Source organism: Notechis scutatus, chromosome 10 (assembly GCF_049901735.1).
Source record: "Notechis scutatus isolate UNSWTSFEM ecotype Mainland chromosome 10, rNotScu1.2, whole genome shotgun sequence".
Classification (NCBI taxonomy): domain Eukaryota; kingdom Metazoa; phylum Chordata; class Lepidosauria; order Squamata; family Elapidae; genus Notechis; species Notechis scutatus.
Genome location: NC_142018.1, coordinates 10,680,208 through 10,700,956, shown reverse-complemented (window position 1 = coordinate 10,700,956; position 20,749 = coordinate 10,680,208). Strand labels below are relative to the sequence as shown.

At 40.4% G+C, this 20,749-nt stretch overlaps 1 protein-coding gene across 4 annotated transcripts in view; it reads right to left on the bottom strand.

Annotated features, from left to right (window-relative positions):
- Positions 1-20,749, bottom strand: part of LOC113416601 (connector enhancer of kinase suppressor of ras 2-like) — a 357,297-nt gene that overhangs the window by 55,768 nt on the left and 280,780 nt on the right. For all 4 annotated transcript variants that reach the window (XM_087972082.1, XM_087972080.1, XM_087972083.1 and 1 more), the window contains exon 14: positions 5,250-5,281. In XM_087972082.1, coding sequence (XP_087828208.1) covers positions 5,250-5,281 — 32 coding nt within the window. The remainder of the gene's footprint in view (positions 1-5,249; positions 5,282-20,749) is intronic.

Here is a 20,749-nt window from a genome sequence, read left to right as displayed (position 1 = left end):
TTCAAGCCAGAATTAATCTTAAACAGTCCCTCACGATAAGCACACACCTTTCAGTTCTGTGAAGTGCTGCCAAAAACAGAAGTATCCAATTAACAAGACAAGAAACCAACCGAAGGACAAGAAAAACCAATCGAAGTACAAGGAGCTTCAACAATGACTCGGAACCAATTGAACTACTTTGTTTCCTGCAAAAGTTTCGTCATTGAGGTCTGACTTTTATCCCTTATGGGAGGGGCAATCACCTCCAAGCCTTACTCCCGAGTCTCCCCTCTTGCCTCAGCTGCTGTCGTCTTCTAGCAGCTCTGCGCACACACGCACTGGGAAGAGGCTCCCCTTGTTCCTCTGCCTTGCTGCTGCCAGACTCCAGAGGCTCCAGAGTCAGCACACAACTCCCAGATGGTCCTGGCTCCATCTCTGCATTGGATGCAGGACCCTCGTCCAAGTCCTTGCCAGACTCCCTGACTGGTCACCGTTCTTCCCCATTGTCTGATTCCGCTGCTGTCTGCACCGGCTGCCAGTGAACGACAACAGTTGCCTTCTCTTCATTTTGCTCAACATTCTATCTGACAAAATGCCCGAAGAAACCCAGAAGGCTCAGCTATTCCCTCGGAGAATTTAAACCTGCCAGGAAATTGGATAGAGCCATAAAAGCTAAAACTTGGCCTGACAAACTGTCCATCACAGCCTATTCCCCTCCCCCGCTTTTCATCTTCTGACACTGAGAGTAAAAAGCAACATCCCACCCACAGCATTCAAATCCCAGATGCTTTTCTTTTTTTGCCTTAACGGATCGAGGATTTGACTGCATTTAATTTAAAAAGGATGGCAGGGCTGGGCTTTCTGAAGGACAAGCCAGCAGTCCAAACCCAACACCCTCAAATTTCATTTTTCACGTCTTGCCAAGATGGGAGGTGGGCAGTAAATGAAGCCTCCTGCAGAAATAAATAAAACAAGTTCTCCCCATTCCCTGGGCATGTCCATGGGGAAATGGTGAAGCTACAGGGAATGTGTTTTGCCATCTCGAAAAGATAAAGATTTCTTTTACAATCTATAGAAAGCTGGGGTTAATCAGGGGTATCAATACAACCAGGTGGGAATTGGCTCTATTTCTTATTTCTCAGGCTTAAACTTTCCTGGATCTTATTTGTGGCTTCTGAACACAAGAACAACATCCTACCTGTCAATGACTACTTCAGCTTCAACCACAATAACACATGGGGCAAACCAAAGATGCAAACTCAATGTAAACCACTCCAAACTCGATTGCAGAAAATATGACTTCAGCAACAGAGTGGTCAATGCCTGGAATGCACTACCTGACTCTGTTGTTACATCCTCAAACCCCCCAAAACTTTAACCTTAAACTCACTCCATTCCTAAGAGGTCTGTAAGGGGGCGTGCACAAGCGCACTAGTGTGCCTACCGTCCCTGTCCTACTCTTCCCATTTATTTGTACTCATTTATTATCTATATACTTATACTTGATAATACTTATATGTTATGTTCATACTTATACTTGTTTTCTCATACATGCTTGACAAACTAACTAACTAACTAAATATAAAATAAACTTGCACACACATGCCTTGATGCAGTTTAGCAATAGTTTTTAGCATAGCAATAGCAATAGTATTTAGATTTATTTACCACTAGTGTGGAACAATGTTTTTTCTTGCACAATGTGTTCTATATTATTACTTCCATCATCCATGGAATTACTGATAGACTAGACTTTATCCATCAATTCATTTTATTCAAAATGTTCAGGATTTACTGAGAGCAAGATTTCATTCCTACTAAAGGTGTTAAAGAAACGTAATCAGAATGAATGATTTATATGATCTGAAGTGAAACCAGCGTAACTCATTCCATCTCGTCAGACTCCAAAATAGCACTAGTACCACCAATAGACTTATATACCATTTTGCAGTACTTTACAACCCTCTCTAAGCGGTTTACAAAGTCAGCCTCTTGCCCCCAACAATCTGGGTCCTCATTTTATTGACCTCAGAAGGATGGAAGGCTGAGTCAAACCTTGAGCCAGTTCGGATCAAACTGTTGGCAGTGGAATGCAGAGTTTGCCTGCAATACTGCATTCTAACCACCGTGCCACCATGGCTCGCAGCATGCCATATCTTTATTTTATTTATTTGGTTGTTACATTTACAAGCCACCTATCTCGCTGTGAGGGCTGCTCTAGGCTAGAACAATAAAAAGGAAGCAATGAAAAGAGTGTAAAGAGAACAGAAGGAAGATAATAGCACATTAAAATAAGCAATGAAAGAGACCACAATGAAAAATACAACTACATGACTACAAAAAAAGAAAGATAGATGGGTAGAGTGCAGAGAACAAGGAGGGGTGGAGGTAGAGTCTGCCATCAATCCAACAGCCACCTCCAGCACATATATTTTTAGTGTATTATAACTAAACTGTGAATGAATTGATTTACTATAATAGATGCTAACACGGTCATATACTGGGTATACGGGTTTGAATATATTGCATTATACTTTTCTTAATGGGGCCATTTAAAAAACACACACACTTAAAATTTGCCAATTGGACAAAGGTGAATGCTGATTGGTAGCATTTTGGTTTGAGTGCTAATTCTGGAACTCTGCACTAGATGAGTTCCAGCTAAAATGTACATTGAACTATTTCTTTCTCACAAAAGTCTCTGAAATATTTATTATCCCTAATGTAGCTCCAGCTTTTACAAGGCCAGTAGTTTTCTTCTTGCTAAGGAAAAAAAAATTACTGCTGAATGTTTCACTTGTCTTTAAGGATCAGACCATAAGAAAGAGGACACCGATAACTAAGACCAGTGGTGGGATTCAGCCAGTTTGCACCACTTTGGGAGAACCGGTTGTTAAGTTTCTGAGCAATTTGGTGAACTGGTTGTTGGAAGAAATAATTAGATCAGAGAACTGGTTGTTAAATTATTGGAATCCCACCACTGATTAAGACCAGAAGAAGGTGTTGGTGCATCTTGATTATTGATTATTCTTAGCGTTTCACTTGCTGGAATGGAAAACAAGGAAGTGACTGGCACTGTTATTTTCTCATGCAAAGATGGATATTTTCCCATTTCAGAAACTGCTCTATTACTACCCAGTGTTCATTTCAGCACATTTCTCCTAGTTCAAATCAAAAGCATGAGAACGTTGCATAAATGTCTGTTGGGTATTCTCAATCATCCAGTTCATGGTTGTCCCAAAGGTGTTTTGTTTTTCCCCAAAAGCAACTGGACTGGTTTTTTTTTCCTCTTTTGAAATGTTTTGCTTCTCCTTCAAGAAGCTTCTTTAGTTCTGAATCAGTTCAATCAGAAGTGAAGAAGCTTCTTGGATGTGAAGCGAAATGTCTTCCAGGGAAACACAAGAAAGTCCAGTTGCCTTTTATTTTTATTTTTTTAAATTATTTTTTAAATATACATCCATATTGTATGTGAACAGAATTGGTTCTGGGTATAGTTCATATTAATCCAATTCACAATAGCAATGTTAGTAATCTCTATCACATTTATCAGATTTAAGTAATCCTCATTATATCGTTTAAATATACATAAACAAAATAATGCCTGACTCCTCATCTTTGTCTCTATCTTCATTTATATCTTTCTTGCTCAATCTAAACATTTCTCTATTATATAAGAACAAAATTAATTCTGGGTATCATTCATATTGGTCCAATCCACGCTAACAATGTTGGTAATCTCTATCACATTTATCAAATTTAAGTCAGTTTCATTGTATTATTTAAACATACATAAAAATGCCTAACATCTGTAAAACTTCTATTATTTTTATTCATTCTATAAAAAATTATGTTCTAATATTTCCCCTTTCTGATTTTATTTCTGCCTCCTTTAGCTTACAATCAGGCTGCTTTCATATTTAAAAGGCAATTCTTTCTATCCACCATCTTTTGTAAAAGCACCTTTGGGATAGCTTTATGTGAATTTTTCTGATCTTTGGAAAACTTTAGTTATAAATCCCAAATCAATCCTGAAATAAGGTGAGGCATGACAAATTAGATAACTAACTTCTGATATATATATATATATATATATATATATATATATATATATATATATATATATATATATATATATATATGATAGATAGATATAGATATAGATATAGATATAGATATAGATATATGTTACATAATAGAATCAATTTCTGATATATATGTTATTACATAATAGAAATCATAATGCTCTCTCTATGTATGCGTGCGCGCCTAGGTGTGTGTGTAAAAGTTTTACCGAAAAACTTTTCTGTGCATCAAGATATTTCTCCCCTGACTATTGGGAACACAGTTAATCTGACCAAAACATTAGGATGAAAAAAAGACATAAGTTATAATAATATTTGCATGGAGTTCAAATTCAAGAATTTAAATTTATTTATTGACTTGATCTATAAGGCTACCTAACTGAAATAACATATCCTGAAGGGTATAAAACAGAAAAACAAATAATAAACCAGAAAAAAAAATAGCCTAAAACAAATATTTTATATAAATATAAAATACAGTACAAAATATGAAACAACATCCAAGTACAGTAATAAAATCAACTGACGTGCGTGAATTGCCTGATGAAATGCTCTAGCTGAGATTTTTAGAATATTATAAAAAATCCATGTAGACCTTCGATCCAAAGTCAGTTAGTCAACAGTTGTTCCCATGGAGAACAACTCATGATTTAAACTTGCCATAGATTTCAATTGGTGCAAAGCATTTCTAATCTAGTCCAGTAATCTGATCTAATCTAATCTAATCTAATCTAATCTAGTTATCCAAATGTTTGCCTGGGATACAGATTTTATTAGATCAAAGTTGATGACAGCCACAATAAAGTCAAGTCCCAGTTAAGGCATTGGGACTTGTTTTAGTTATCCCACTGAAAACAGAAACAGTTAACAAAAAGTCAAGAGAAAATGAAAATGAATTTTCATTTACTTTGTAATTGCAGATTTTGGTTCTGTCTTAAAATTATGTTCCTATTACATGGCTTTCTCTAACGATTTTCCTCTTGCTATTTTTTTGTTTTGTTTTCATGCAAACCTCTCCAGATCCAGAGAGCTCCTGAAAGCCATTCATGATTTCCTGGCGGTGATTTGGCAAGTGAGGTCAGATTTGCAAGTACAAAGCTTTTCAAGGACTCAAATCTAGGGCCCTATTTTCAAAGTCTTAATTAGCATTGCTGTCTAAAAAAAAATTAAAAATAAAGGGTTGGTTACCTTTCAGAATCTCCGGCAGCGTCTCCTGTTCTCTGCAGAAAGGAAGAAGAGAAAGAAGAAGAAAAAGAAGTGACGTTTAGCATTTGGGGTTTAAGATGACAACGTACAGGAAAGCAAAATTTCCCAATGCGATTAACACTGAAAACAGACAAACCACACTGAGTAGCAACTGAGTACTTCGAAGAGGATGATAACTTCATGCTTGCACCCACTTTAGATAACGGTGTTAAAAGTTAAAAAGCAGCTCTGAATTTTCAAGCGTAGAATGCATTGATGGGACAAAGATTAAAATTCTTTTTGTCCACAAAGCAATAGTTTGGAACTCTTTTAGAACCACACCATTTCTTCTTAAGTTTTAATCTAGTATACAGCAATAAAATGCAACAAGTTGAAAAACAAGTTCAGGATATCTGAATATATGCTCTCTTAAGAGTTTGTATTTATTTTTTAGCTGCAAGGTGGACCTTTGCTTAGGAAGAGAAATAGCTAGAAACAACTGCAGGAAGTCCTTGAATTATGATTAACACAATTGAGTCAAATCCAATCCAATCAAGTGTAGGTCAAAGATCAGGGACCAGAACAAATTTAAAAAAAAAACACTCAAGGAATCCAGTTAAAAATGCTAGAATAAAATAATGAATAACAGATCAAATCTATACTGATTTGATTTGAATTGAGTCCAGAATTTCTGTTGCTAAGCAAGACATTGGTTAATGGAGTTTAGCCCCATTTTACGACCTCCTGTGATGACCTGGGGCGTGGCACAAACACAGTCACATAAGTAAGAAGAGTCCCTTCAATACCTCCAACTTTGCCCCCAATGTCCAGGTTACCTTTGGCTGGAGAAAAAACTCTCCCAAGAACAGTCTTTAAATGGAGGAAATTCAGTCCGAAAACAAAGTACATACAAAATAATTCACACAAACCACACTGCAGCAATTAACTTGACAGAGCAGGATAAAGTTTTGCAGACTTGAAAGGCCAACAAAACACACACAGTTGGAAAAATGCCAAAAAACCAGATAAGCCTCGACAATAACAGATATCTCACAATTTGCTTCCAACAAGTTTGCTGTGCGTAACTTCCCTTTTTAAACATTGTGTTCCCAGCAGCAGCTAATGAAGGGAATCAGGGCCCTTTCCTCCTCTGTAAGCCATGCAACTCATGTTGCTCCCTTCTCCATTCCTCCCTGTGTGCCCTAGGATGAAGAATGGGTGGGCCTGGGTCTTCCTCTGAATTCCCTCTCCCTTGCTCTACCTCTCCCCTCCTCTGCCCAGCCAGACTTTGCCCTTCCCCAGTTTCTTCCATAGCCAATAGAGCCACACTCCCACTCCCTGTCAGCTGCTTGGCCTCCGCCTCAGAATCAGACTCCAACAGGGGCATGACACTTCATTTGCCACAGTTAAGCAAATCTCTGCAGGTTTAAGTTAGTAACATGGTTGTTGAAGGAATCTGTCTCTCCTGTTGACTTTGCTTGTCAGAAGGTTGTAAAAGGGGATCACATGACCATGGGACACTGCAACCATCATAAGTACGAGTCAGTTGCTAAGCGATTGAAGTTTGATCATGTGACCGTGAGGATGTTGCCTTGGTCATAAGTGTGAAAAAACAGTCATAAGACACTTTTTCAATGCCGCTGTAATATCACTAAATGAACTGTTGTAAGTTAACATTGAACTGTTTAACCAGGGCATACAAAACCTTTGCCAGACCAATTCTCAAATACAGCTCATCCGCCTGGAACCCGCACTGTATACCGGATATTAACACAATTGAGTGGGTTCAGAGGTATTTCTCGAGAAAAGTTCTCTACCCCTCCACTCACAACAGAATTCCCCATGGCTCCAGGCTTGAAATTCTGGGCCTAGATAATCTGGAACTGCGCCGCTTGTGTTCCATCTAAGCTTAGTACACAAAATTGTTGTTACAATGTCTTACCTGTCAATGGCTTCTTCAGCTTCAACCACAGCAATACATGGGCAGACAACCAAGACAAACTCAAAGTAAACCGCTCCAAACTCGGTTGCAGAAAATACAACTTCAGCCACAGAATGGTCGGTCAATGCCTGAAATGCCCTACCCAACTCCGTCGTTACAGTCTCAGCCCCTCACCGCTTCAACCTCAAACTGTCTACTGTGGACCTCACCCCATTCCTAAGAGGTCCTTAAAGGGGGTGTGCATATTGTCCCTGTCTTACTGTCCTCATTTACCTTTGTTCTTGTTTTCTTGATTTTCGTTGATTACAGCTCGGCTTTTAATACCATCATTCCGGATATACTGATTAAGAAGTTGCTGGAAATGGGTCTCTCTTCTCACATTGGCTGTTGGATAAGGGACTTTCTTACTAACAGACCCCAAACCATTAGGATTGGCAGCTATTTTAACTCCACTCTTGCTCTTAGCACCGGCTCTCCGCAGGGTTGTGTGCTGAGCCCCCTTTGTATTCACTCTACACCTACGACTGCACTCCTTCTTATCCCACTAACTCTATAATAAAATTTGCAGACAACATCACATTGGTGGGACTCATATCAGGAGGAGACGAGATGGCCTGTAGGTCAGAGGTCCTCAGACTGGTCTCGTGGTGTAAGAGTCATAACCTCATCCTGAACATCAAAAAGACCACAGAATTGATCATAGACTTCAGAAGATGCAAAGCAGAGCCTCTCCCACTATATATCAATGGAGATTGTGTGGAAAGAGTTCATAGTTTTAAATTTTTAGGAACTCATATTTCCAACAACCTTACTTGGTCGGTCCACACTATGGCCACTGCAAAGAAGGCCCAACAGTGCCTGCACTTTCTGAGGTTGCTGAAAAAGAGTGGTTTGGGTGAGAAGTTGCTGGTTACTTTTTATTGGTCTACCATCAAGAGCATTTTGGCATACTGTGTAATGGTGTGGTGTGCTGGAGGCTCTGCAGTGGATAAGAAGATGCTCCAGAGAGTTATAAACACAGCACAAAAAATCATTGGTTGCTCTCTTTCTTCTTTGGAAGAGATTGCAAAGACCAGACTCCTCTCTAGAGCACTAAAAATCTCCACAGACCGTTCTCATCCTGGACATTCATATTTCGATCTATTACCATCAGGGAGGCGTTATAGGTATCTTAAAACAAGGACTAATAGATTGAGAAACAGTTTCTTTTCCAAGGCAGTAATTGTCTTGAATCAAACAGTGCATTTGTGATTTAGTCCTATTATTATTATTATTATTTTAATTTTAAATAACTCTGTAGTGTGATTGTGATGTGGTGTTTGGGGCACTGTGCTGGAGGAGCTTTCAAATTTCATTGTATTCGTGGAATGCAATGACAATAAAGGTATTCTATTCTATTTATATTCATACTTATACTTGTTATCTTGTACATTTTTGACAAACAAATAAAAATAAGTTGAAAACTACCTGTAATCAGTCCACTTGTAATGGGAGAGAAAGATCAACATTACACCAGATTGCATGCCAAGATACTAGTAAATATAATTGAAGATAGAAACTTAATATTAAGACTGTTTTCCCCCCCTGGTTTTTTGTGTGGGGAGGGGGAGAAATTGCCTAGGTCTCTCTGGGCTCCAAATGTTGCCGCAGAATGTTCACAGCATGCCAATTACAGAGGAAAAAAGGATAATTTACCAAACGGAGATAATATATCCCATTGGCTTAAAAAAGTCACCCAATCATTTTAATAGGACCTGGTTGTGCATTTGAATATTTTTGTACATTTAGAGATGGATGGGCTTTCTGAGATATGCATGCGTGTTTCTATAAGCGCTAATGGGAGGCCATTTTATTTCCCTGATACGGATGAAATCGGGGACAGGAAAATTGGCCAGAGAAAAACATTTTGATAGGTAGTGAAGTTTTCTGTAGCTAGTTAGAATGGAGACTTCTGAAGGAGGAGGCTTGCTTGCTCTTTGTGAGTTCAGCAGGCAGGAAAATGGCGTAGATTTGAAGCCAACCAAACAGCTTGAAGCCTCAGCCGATGTGCTCTGAGATTGTCAAACCATTTGTCTATTTGCAAACATTGCTAAAAAGTGTGAACAATTTGAGAGCCGCAGTCTGGAACTTTGGCACGTCAGTCATTAGCAAATGAAAACAGCGAGCGAAGGGAGACCTCGGCGCTTTCCTAGTGTAAACTTCACATTTGTTATCTCTGCTGAAATTCTCCCTTTCTCTCTTTCATTTGGGCATATGGCTGCTAAGTACGTTCGCAGAAGTGTTAGGCCCTACCTTGGAAATATCTTTTTTTTTTTGGTCTTAGGCCTAAAGGTACTCATGTAGTAGACTCTATTAATTAATATATCTTTCCTAATACCTTCCCCTATTGGTATCGATGATTTATTACTTGTTATTGTAACTTATGATTAATGATTTTAACTGTGATATACGACCTATCACTTCGTTGTATGTACACTGAGAGCTTATGCACCGGAGACAAATTCTTTCTGTGTCTAATCACACTTGACAAATAAAGAATCCTATCCTATCCTATCCTATGGCTCCAGACTCTTCTCTTCTCTTCTCTTCTCTTCTCTTCTCTTCTCTTCTCTTCTCTTCTCTTCTCTTCTCTTCTCTTCTCTTCTCTTCTCTTCCCTTCCCTTCCCTTCCATTCCATTCCCTTCCATTCCCTTCCATTCCATTCCATTCCATTCCCTGTTCTGTTCGGTCAGTCCAGTCCATTTCATTCCACTCCACTCCTCTCCTATTCTTTCTTGGAAAGAAAAAAAGGGAAATTTTGATTGTCTCTCCCAATTGTGTTTGCATGGGGGTTCAACCCCCCCTCAAGACAGTAGATAATCTCAGATCTGCTTCTTGGATTGGAGAGATCCCTACTTCTCTACTCAGGTGTGAACAAAGATGACAACATCCTAAGCACATTAAAATATGCTACAATTCAACACCTTTCCCTGACTACAAAAAAAAATAATAGCCAGCATTAGAAATTCAGAATTCAGTTGATTAAAATGGAATTCCTAATATCACTCACGTTCTATTTCAAGAGTTATCATTAATAGAGACCCCAGGAGTCTCCATATTTTACAAAAGGCTGAAAATGGCTGTCAGCATCTTGATATGTTATTAGCTTAGCTATCATTAATTTAACTGCTTAGAGTTTCCATCTTCTAAAACCAATTTGTTCTTGGGATGAAGCAGAGGGAAGATGAGATGTTATAATGAATGAGATCTTTGGTTCATTTAAGCAAAACATTGTTGATACCGAGTAGCAGATTCTTCAGGGTTTTAAGCAGAGATTTTTTCAGGATTACTTGAAGATGCCAGGGATTAAATTTAGGACCCTCCACCACTCAGCTATGAATTCTTCCTAACACATCTGGAGAAATACACCTTAGGGCTGCTTGAAACCATCAGGGTTATAGATAGTGGCATAAGAGGACAGGGGGAGTCTGGAGGTGGAGTCAAGAGAGGAATAAGCTTAGAGTCATTATGTTCCCACAAGCGGTCCATGTCCAAGCTCTCTTTAATTCTGTTAACTGTTATCTAGAATCAGTTTAGTGCTGATTGTTACTTGACAAGTTTAACGCCAGGTCTGAAGAATCAGGACCACACATTAAGTTTTAATTAAGTTGATTTATTGCTCCTGCCTGTACACAAGAATCTAGTCAACTAATGGTAAGCACTAAATTGACCCTAAATGGACAAGAAAACAACCAAGCTCAGAGAGCACCAAGGACCCTTCACTTCAGCTCTGAGTTACAAATATTCTCCTTTATTGATACTTTGCCTAGTATTAAGACACTCTCTTGTTATTTTACTATCAGCTGAATGAAAGAGAATTTGCTTTTGAACTTCCTTTGGGTGGAAGAAGTTAATTTTAGTGAATATACCTTGCAGTGCTTTGTGCACTTATTTTAATAACCAGGTAACTAAAGGGTACAAGCGAATGGGCCATCCTCCATTGTATTTTCACCTCTCCAGCCATCTGCAATCTCCTTGGCTTCCAATAGTTCCAGGAAAAGAAACTATGAGGTCTATAGAGATTCTCAATCATCCACATCATGGTTGTCCCAAAGGTGTTTTTTTCCAATAGGCAAACTGGACTTCCTTGGCATTTTTTTCCCATTTGAAAACATTTTACCTCTCATCCAAGAAGCTTCTTCTGTTTTAACACAGTTCTAACTCAGAACTAAGGAAGCTTCTGGAATGAGAAGCAAAATGTTTTCAAAGAGAAGAAACCAAGAAAGCCCAATTGCGTTTTGGAAAAAGCACCTTTGGGACAAAAGAAACTATGATGAAACTCTTCCCATGAGATTTTTTTTTTTGGTAAATGTAGCTTCAGAAAGTCCTTACAGCAATGGAAGAACAACCCAGCACCAGTCCCAACACAGACTCCCTCGAGCCCCCCTCCCCTAATTAATTAAATTCAGAAAGATATCCAATAAATTAGAAAGGGATTCTTAAGGTATTTGAGGATAAGATAGAAAAACAGAAGCCTTTTTCAAGGGGAATGGAAGCGTTTGAGAAATTGCAAGGGAAATTTCAGCACAGCCAAATAATAGGTTGGGAAAGCCATAATTTACAATGAGAACTATAGTTTGAGGTTCTAAACACACAACAGGCAAACTACAGGTTAGGTAAGCCTCCGTCTCCCTTTCTCTCCAATCTTAGCTTTATATATTCATTCCTGGTCCATGATACAGTCAAGTCTAGAGATTACTCAGGGGTTTTGGAGACTTCAGTCTCTATATGTAGAGACTCTGGTCATAGGCAGTTGGCACAAATGGAGCAGAAAAGTGCCCTCCCATCTGCAACTGTTGCAAGAAGTCCAGAAAGTTAGCATGGTCAATGGTAAGGTGTTCCAATCAGTGGTGGGCAGTGGTGGTATTCTACCGGTTTGGCCTGGTTCTGCCGAGCTGGTAGCAGCGATGAACAGCGGAGACTGGACCAGTTCTCTCCGCCACTCTGCTGTTGGGCCCACCTGCCCACCCGGGCTTCCATACTCACCTTTATCCTCTGCTTTTGAAGCACATCTGCTTTGCATGACCATGAGAGTGCAGGCTTGCAGGAGGTGAGTTGGAACGCCTCTGTGCCTGCACAAATGCCTCCGTACCTGTGCAAAGTGCGCATTTGGTACACCAAGCACACCCACCAAGCCACGCCCACTGAACTGGTGGCAAAACTTTTTGAATCCCACCCCTGGTGGTGGGATTCAGATAATGTAACAACCGTTTCTCTGCCCTAATGATTTCTTCGAACAACCAGTTCACCAAACTGCTCAGAAAGTTAACAACTGGTTCTCCTGAACTGGTGCAAACTGGCTGAATCCCACCACTGGGTCCATTGGAATGTCAAATAAGACAAGGAAGATTATGGTCCTCTCAGCCTGGCGGTCAACTGCTATAATGACCAATGAAGTAAGGCTGAACCCTGGACTACAAGAGTCCGGATATCAGCTAGGTGACCTTGGGCCAGTCCTTCTCTCTCAACCCAACCCACTCCACCTCACAGGGTTGTTGTTCGTGGGGAAAACAAGAGGAGGAAGGAGAATTGGGTGTGTTCGTCACCTTGAGTTATTTGCAAATGGAATGGAATTGAATAACCTTTATTGTCATTTTCCTGTATACATGAAAACGCCACCCACCAAACAATGTCACCATCCCAAGGATAATAATAATAATAACAATAATAATATAATAACAGCATCCAAAAATGCCACATTATACAAAAATGACCCTAACACACACATACACATACATTTATCACAGTGCATCTTGAATATCTTACAGAAAAAACGGGTCTTGAGAATTTACAAGGTTGATACTACATGGTGCAAAGCTGTTACAGCATCTAGTTGTTTTGCTTTGGATACCACGAAGCCTCCTGTCATGCCCCCATCAGAGTCTGAATCCAAGGAGGAAGATGAACAGCTGACAGGGAGCGGGAGAGTGGCTCCATTGGCTGTGGAGGAAACTGGGGAAGGGCAAAGTCAGGCTGGGTAGAGCAGGGAAGAGGTAGAACAAGGGAGAGGGGACCAAGGCCCACTTGCTCTTCATCCTAGGATATGCAGGGAAGAACGGAGAAGAGAGCAACATGAATTGCGTGGCTTACGAGGGAGGAAAGAGACTTGATTCCCTTCACAAGGGACACCCGGGGAGGGACTTTAAAGGAGAGGCAGTTGGGAGGGGTGTTTGTCGGGAACAAACATTGAGTTTATCTAATGTTGGCTGCTGTTATCTGAGTTCCTGGCATTCTCCCAACTGGCTTGATTTACTGCTGTGTTACTTCACTTCTGGAACTGCTTATCTTGCTCTGCCAGATTTATTACCTTATCTTGCTTTGTTGGATTTACAGTTTAATTATTTTTGTTCAAACCGTTTTGGATTGGAATATCTGCAGCCAAAGGCTGTTGCAGATTCCTGGGAGAGTTTTTCTCCAGACCGGAAGGTAACCAGAATATTGGTAGCAAAGTTGGAGCTAATAAAGAAACCTCTACTTATTATCTGACTGGGTTGTCTTTGTGCCACACCCTGGGTCATCACACCTCCTCCCAGAAGGTAACAAGGAAAACCAGTCATGCAGAGGATGTGTAATGTCCATGACAATACTGTGGACCCTGGTCAAGCAGTGCTTATATGGCGTGTATCGGATAGAAGGAAGTGAACATCCTATAATCTTTTCTGGTTAAAAACAATAAAGGCAGGATGTCAACAACAACAACAAAAATCCAGACACCTAAAACAATCTTCAAAAGATCCTTCCCATCTTCTTCAGAACATTTCCTAAAAAGGGAAGTTTGGAGACTGGGTAGAGGTCATCTATCATGGTGGGACTGAGAGGTGGGTTCTTCAGGGGTGGACTTACTGCCCTTTCAAAGCAGTTGCTACACTCCTACACCGAAACAGCACTCATTACTCCCCAGATCCAACCTGAAGTAACCAGATTCCCTTCCATAGCTGGCAGAGCTTATGCTGCAGAGAAGCACCCCTGATTCCTTGAAATTCCTAAACGCCAACAATTCTGAGAACAGATGTTGCCCTAGTTATTTCATCAAAAACTGCCCTTAGCATAGAAGAGTGATTTTTATCAGCAAAATATTTACCAAACATTTTAACATCAGCCAGCAGGTAGGGCCATCAATTTGGGTCTCCAGAGCAGAGAGCAGGCCATCTTCAACAAGGTTTTTGAAGACATTTTGATGATGTCATAAGAACAACAACAACAAAAAAAACCCACGTCCTTTTCATTCCCAGAGTACAGGACCTATCACAAGCTCTTCAGTACATCTAATCTGATTAGATTAGATATACTGAAGTAGACAGTGATTGTCTACTGCTGCACCATAGAGAGTATCTTAATTTACTGCACCTGTGTAGGGTTTGGCAATTCCACAATGACAAATAGGACAGCACTCCAGAGGGTTAATGTCATTGCCCAGAGGATCACTGTTTGCCCTCTCCCTTCTTTGGAAGACCTTTATAGCTCCCGCTGCCTTAAGAAAGTTCAAACCATTCTCAAAGATCCATCTCATCCTGGGCACCCCTTTTTTTTAACTATTACCATCTGGCAGACAGTACAGGACAATAAAAACAAGGACAAATAGGCTGAAAAACAGCTTCTATCCCAGGGCAGTAACTCTATTGAATTCTACTGTATAGTGCAACATGAATGCAATATCAGGTTTTCAATTTAATTGTATAGAATGTGAAGGATGTGTGTTTTTGTTTTATTTTCTTATAGTTTTTTTTATGTATAAGGTGCACTGAAGATGGCATTTAATTTTGTTGTACGAGGTGCAATGACAATAAAGTAATGTAAATGTAAATCTAAATCATATTTGTTGCTCGCTGTCCTCAGTTGATGCTATAGGCTTTTTTCCTACTACTACATCTCCTGGACTATTTAGGAGCAGTAACATCCAACACCCTTGTCATCTCTCCATTCCAGAAATCAATGAAGTGTACAGCGAAGTTGTCCACTAGACTGATTTCAATGACAACTAAGCCTAAGAGCATTTCTCACTTAAGATAAATGGAGAGCATTATATCAATAAGAACATAAGGTGAATCACGGGTCAAAGGCCCACCTAAGGCAATGGTCTCTTCCACAGCTCTGTCACAAAGCTTTTAGTGAACTAGCAGCTTCCTACATCAACCACCACAGTGGAACCTGGAAACAAGAGATTTAGATGTCTGAGAATTCATGATATCCTGATTCTCCATTAAAAAGCAAACCTTCCCCTTTGCAACTCAACATCGTCCCGTCCCCACCTTGCTATCCCTTTGCAAAATGTTCCTAAAATATGATATATATTTTTTATTCCTCTCTCAGACCTCGAGACTGTCATCTTAATGGGTCAATGGTCTCCCATATCTTGTGTTCCTACCAAATAAATCAATAGCTTTATCTCATCTTGTTCTCTGAATCTGTAACGATCGCTTGTCCAATTTCGCTTCCATCCACTGGTTGCCTTGACAGTTTGAAACTCTCCAAGTTAACCTTTGCTTTAAAAGCCAGTGCCCTGAAATTGACTTCTGGGAAAGAAAATGCATTAAGGAAGCATTTTTTAGCCCTTTAGAAGAACAAAAACTGTCCGTCGTATTTGGTGAGGGGGAAAGCAGGAAATCCTGACCTCAAAGTCTCCCTATTTGGTTTGGACTTAATGTAGCACCTGCTGCAGGAAATTAAAGCTTGATTTTCATTTCCTTGTAAAACAAAAAGAGCAAATATAACGGAGAGATTCTTACTTGTTACATTTGCAAAGTGGAGTTAACAGAATAACAGAGTGGGTAGGGACCTTGGAGGTCTTCTAGTCCAACCCTTTGCTCAAGCAGGAGACCCTATATCAGTGGCGGTTAACCACTTTTGGCAATGCATGCTGCCCCCCATGTCCCCTGCGCATGTGTGTGTGACCGTCCCATGCACCGCGCATCTCTGCGCATGTATGTGCAATTTCCCCCATGCCACATGTGTCTGCACCACACACCGCCCATCTCTGCACATGCGTGTGCATCTCCAGTGCTCCCCCATGCATGCATGCCAGATACCTGACAATCAGCTGTTGGGGAGCGGGGCGCGCATGCACAGTGGGGCTCTTCTGGATGACCTCTTGAGTGCTGGCAGAAGTGGCTCTGCATACCACTTCCAGCACTCATGCCATGGTTTCACCATCATGGCCCTATATGTTCTGGACAAGTGGCTGCCCAATCTCTTCTTAAAAACCTCCAGTGATGAGCACCCACAACTTCTGAAGGCAACTTTCCTTTGACACAGGCAAGATTTCAACTCGGCAGTAAGATTCAATGATATTTTTCACCAATTTCTAAATTTAAACATTTGTTTTTAGTCTCAGATTCATGTTGGTCTGTGACGGAAAAAAAACCTGATGATCATAAGCTCATTTATATTCATTTATATAGACCGGGTGTCAGCCACCCACAGCTCTGGAGCCACATGCAGCTCTTTGGGCCCTCTGCTGTGGCCCCCTGTTGAGTGATGCCACCACCTTCTGGCCCCATCCCTCACCCTCCTCTCCCAGTTACTCCTCGACTGGCCTGAGAAGGTAAAAAACACAAAAAACAGAAATGAGAGGGAGGGAGGGAGAGGGAGAGGGAGAGAGAGAGAGAGAGAGAGATTTCCTACACAAAACACAGGGTGCCACAAAACCTGGGTAGGCGTGGCGGGGGTGTGTGTCATGTGACTGGGTGGGAGTGACATTGAGTTGGCCACACCCACCCAGGTTTTGTGGCTCCCAGTGTTTTCTGTGGGAAACGGGTCCAAATGGCTCTTTGAGTGTTTAAGGTTGCAGACCCCTGATATAGACTATAGACTAGGAGATTTCCTAGTCTATACCTGTAGGGCAGAAAGACAACAAGAAAAAGTGAGGTCAGTGAAGCAGTGAAACATGGAAGGGACAAATAACCATAAGGTTCACCACATCCTTAACAGTGGTCCTGCACAAAGATGTTCATAGAGGTGTTGAAAGGCTTGGAAAATGCCTTTCTTCTGAGGATTCAATTTTCCTGCTGGGAGAGCTCCGTGCAAGGATACAGACAACTGCTTGAAAGCTGGTTCTTTTTATTTTTCAGGAAGGCAAGAGATAGCAAGAAGTCTGCGTTCCTGGGGCTAGCTAGCTTTGTATAATAAACCCCTGATTTTTATACTTTTTCCTCCTTTTGTGTGTGAGTGCTTGTGTTTGTATTTCTTAATGTTTTAAATCCTGTCAGGGGTTGTCTTCATTTCCGCTCGGAGGGTAAACTCCGCAGGGTGGTTTGATTGGATTATCAGTTTCGTCCCTAATGTTTTCTTATATTTGTTTTGTGGCAATCTCCTGTCTGCTATGGAATTTATTTCGTGTCTTTTTTCTATTTGTTTTGCTGATTTGGCATGACCTGTTGTTTGCAAGGGATTTCTTTTTCTTGTTTCCCTAGCTTTCTTAATTACTTGGCTTTTGTCTAGGGGTTTCTTTCAATACCTTTTATTAAATCTCTTTTCCTATGCAAGTTTGTTTTATGGCTGGCCTGATGTTCCCTTTGGGCTTTTCCTGCTTGGGTGTCACCACTGTCCTCATGAAGTTCTCTTTCCACAGAGGTAACAGATATTCTTGGATCAGTAAACTTATTAGCACAAGAATTGTGATAAGAAATCTTGAACTCTGTTTAATCCAGAAAAAAATGGACTTTTGATGAAGACTAGGTAAAGATTTCCCTGTTCAGTTGTGTCTGACTCTAGGGCACGGTGCTCATCTACGTTTCTTGGCAGAGGGAGCCAACGTTGTCTGAAGGTAATTTCCACGGTCACGTGGCCAGCATGCCTTCATAAGTTGCGGATGCTTCATGAAGAAGAGACTGGTCTGTCATCTACCAGAAATGGTATAGGGTCTCCTGCTTGGGCAGCGGGTTGGACTAGATGACCTACAAGGTCCCTTCCAACTCTGATGATCTAATCTGTAATCTGTTATCATTGTGTCAGGTCATCATGGCTAGGAGGGATAGTAAAATGTAAAGGGGGCAACAAGGATACAGAAGAGATATTGCTGTACTGTTGCACTGTAAAGTGCAGAGCTGGCAGTCCTCCAGATTTTGCCAAACTGCAACTTTCAGCCTCGCCAGTGCGGCCACGGTGAGAGATGCTGGCAGAGGCAGTTTAGCAGCTTTTGAGGGCTTCAGGTCCTTCTCCTCATTGCCTGGAACACAGAGGAAATTCTTGCAAAACAGGTGCCAGCTGGGACAGGAAGAACCCACGAGGTCGCTCACTGATGTACGTTCCTTGACGTAGCAGCACGAGATGAGTCAGAGTTGCATTGCTCACCACAACTTCAAGATAATGTCAGATGATATAAGAGCTCTGTAGGTTCAGCTTCATTGCTTGCAGCCAGCATTTAATGTGGCTGCTCCACAGTCTGAAAACATGCTTTGTTTACTGAAGAGCATTTCCTTTTTGACCAATTTGCAGAAGAGAATCGGGGACAAAAAGGGAGTAAAAACAAGTCTAAGTTTGGCTTTTCTTGAAATCGACTTTTCACCCTGTAAGTGAATTTTGACTTCCCCTGCTTTGCAAAAGCATAGGCTGATACCACACTTGATATTTAAGCTAATGTAGTAGAATGTGGTCTGGATTCCCAGGAAGGGTGGGGGGACTTCTCTCCAAAGGGAAAAGAGGCAAAGAAGAAAGGATTAATCTATTCTCCAAGTCTCTGAAGGCAGGACAAGAAACGATGGATGGAAACTAATCAAGGAGAGAAGCAACCTAGAACTAAGGAGACATTTCCTGACAGTCAGAACAATTAATCAGTAGAATGGCTTCTATCCGGAAATTGTGGGTGCTCCATCACTGGAGGCTCTTAAGAAGAGATTGGACAGCCATTGGTCTGGAATGGTATAGGATTTCCTGCTTGAGAAGTAGGTTGGACTAGAAGACCTCCAAGGTCCCTTCCAGCTGTGTTATCCTGTTATTTGTCACAAAGAGAATAAAACCAGTTTAATTTTGGCAAAATGGTTTTTATTCATTTCATTTATTAGCAAAACTTGAATAATTTAATTGGGAGAAGAAGATTAAAAAGGCTCTTCCCAGAGAATGCCTGAAATTACTCAAATAGTTGCTTTAGTGTGGCAAGATTCAGTCTGTCAATGGGGAACATTAAAAGAACCTGCTCTTAAGTAACTCCACATGTCACTCTTGGTACTTGGGGCCTGACATCAATCTTACCAGACTCTAAAGCAACTATTTGCACAACTGCAGATGTACTCTGGGAATAGCTAGGTACAAGCCATTTTAACCCTCTTCCTGCCAACCAAACTATCTAAATTTCACTGCCTCTTTGCTCTCTAGAAAGCAGCCACTCCCTCCTGGGAATCCAGACTACATTCTACCACAATGTCCACACCAAGATCTTTCCTTTGGCAATGAAGATGATAAATATGTAGCAATAACTTTATAACAATCAAGCAGTAAACAATACCCTAATCAAGGAACTACCAAGAAGAAATGCTTTCCTCAGCATCAACAGCAAGGCAAGCTACAAACTCCACATTCACTAACACTGATGATGTTACCTAGTTGGGTAATGTAACATCTGCAAGCAAACAACCAAGTTCAGAGAGCACCAAGAATTCCACAATTCAACCCTGAGCTGCATATAATTCTCTTTTAATACATACTTTAACACAAAATGCAAATTGCCTTTTTATCTTCAAATATTCTGTGCTCTTTTGTATCCAAGGTGCATATTGTCTTATGAGTGTTACAAACATAAATCTTTTGGCTGTGTTTCCAAACTTAACAAACTTGGCTTCTAAATAAACCCAGTTTCTGTGTTAAGATAATATGGGTTGGAAAATCCCTTTGACAAAGCTAGAAATGTTGAACAAATGCTTCTTTTTACCATTTCTGTTCACCAATGCTGGTATGATTGGATAGAACAAAAATAGAAAATATATTAGTAAATAATGTAAAATGTAAATCATAATTATATATTCGCAATAGGATGTATTTGTAAATGTATCACCAATATTGATAACAAACAAGGAACCATAGACTGTCGATAGTAGAATTGTTAGTTTTTTTAATCATTTTCTTTTTTTCTATTTCTTTTCTTTCTTCTTCTGTGTGTTGTGTTTGTTAGGAAATTTCTCCTTAATTCCAGTTTGCTTCTCTCCTTGATTAGTTTCCACCCATTGCTTCTTGTCCTGCCTTCAGGTGCTTTGGAGAATAGCTTGACTCCCTCTTCTTTGTGGCAGCCCCTGATATATTGGAACACCGCTATCATGTCACCATCAATCTGATCAATAATATCACCTGAAAAAAATATGTGTGTGCATGTACAAATATTACAGAAGCTAGATTGCATTTGAGTGATGGAGTCAAAAATAGATACAAGTAGTCCTCAACTTACACAAACACACAGAAGTATTCCCCAAACCCCCAAAACTTTAACCTTATGACCTCACCCCTTTCCTAAGAGGTCTGTAGGGGGCATACATAAGTGTACCAACATGCCTACCATCCCTGTTCTATTGTTTCTTTTATTTTTCTTATATGTACC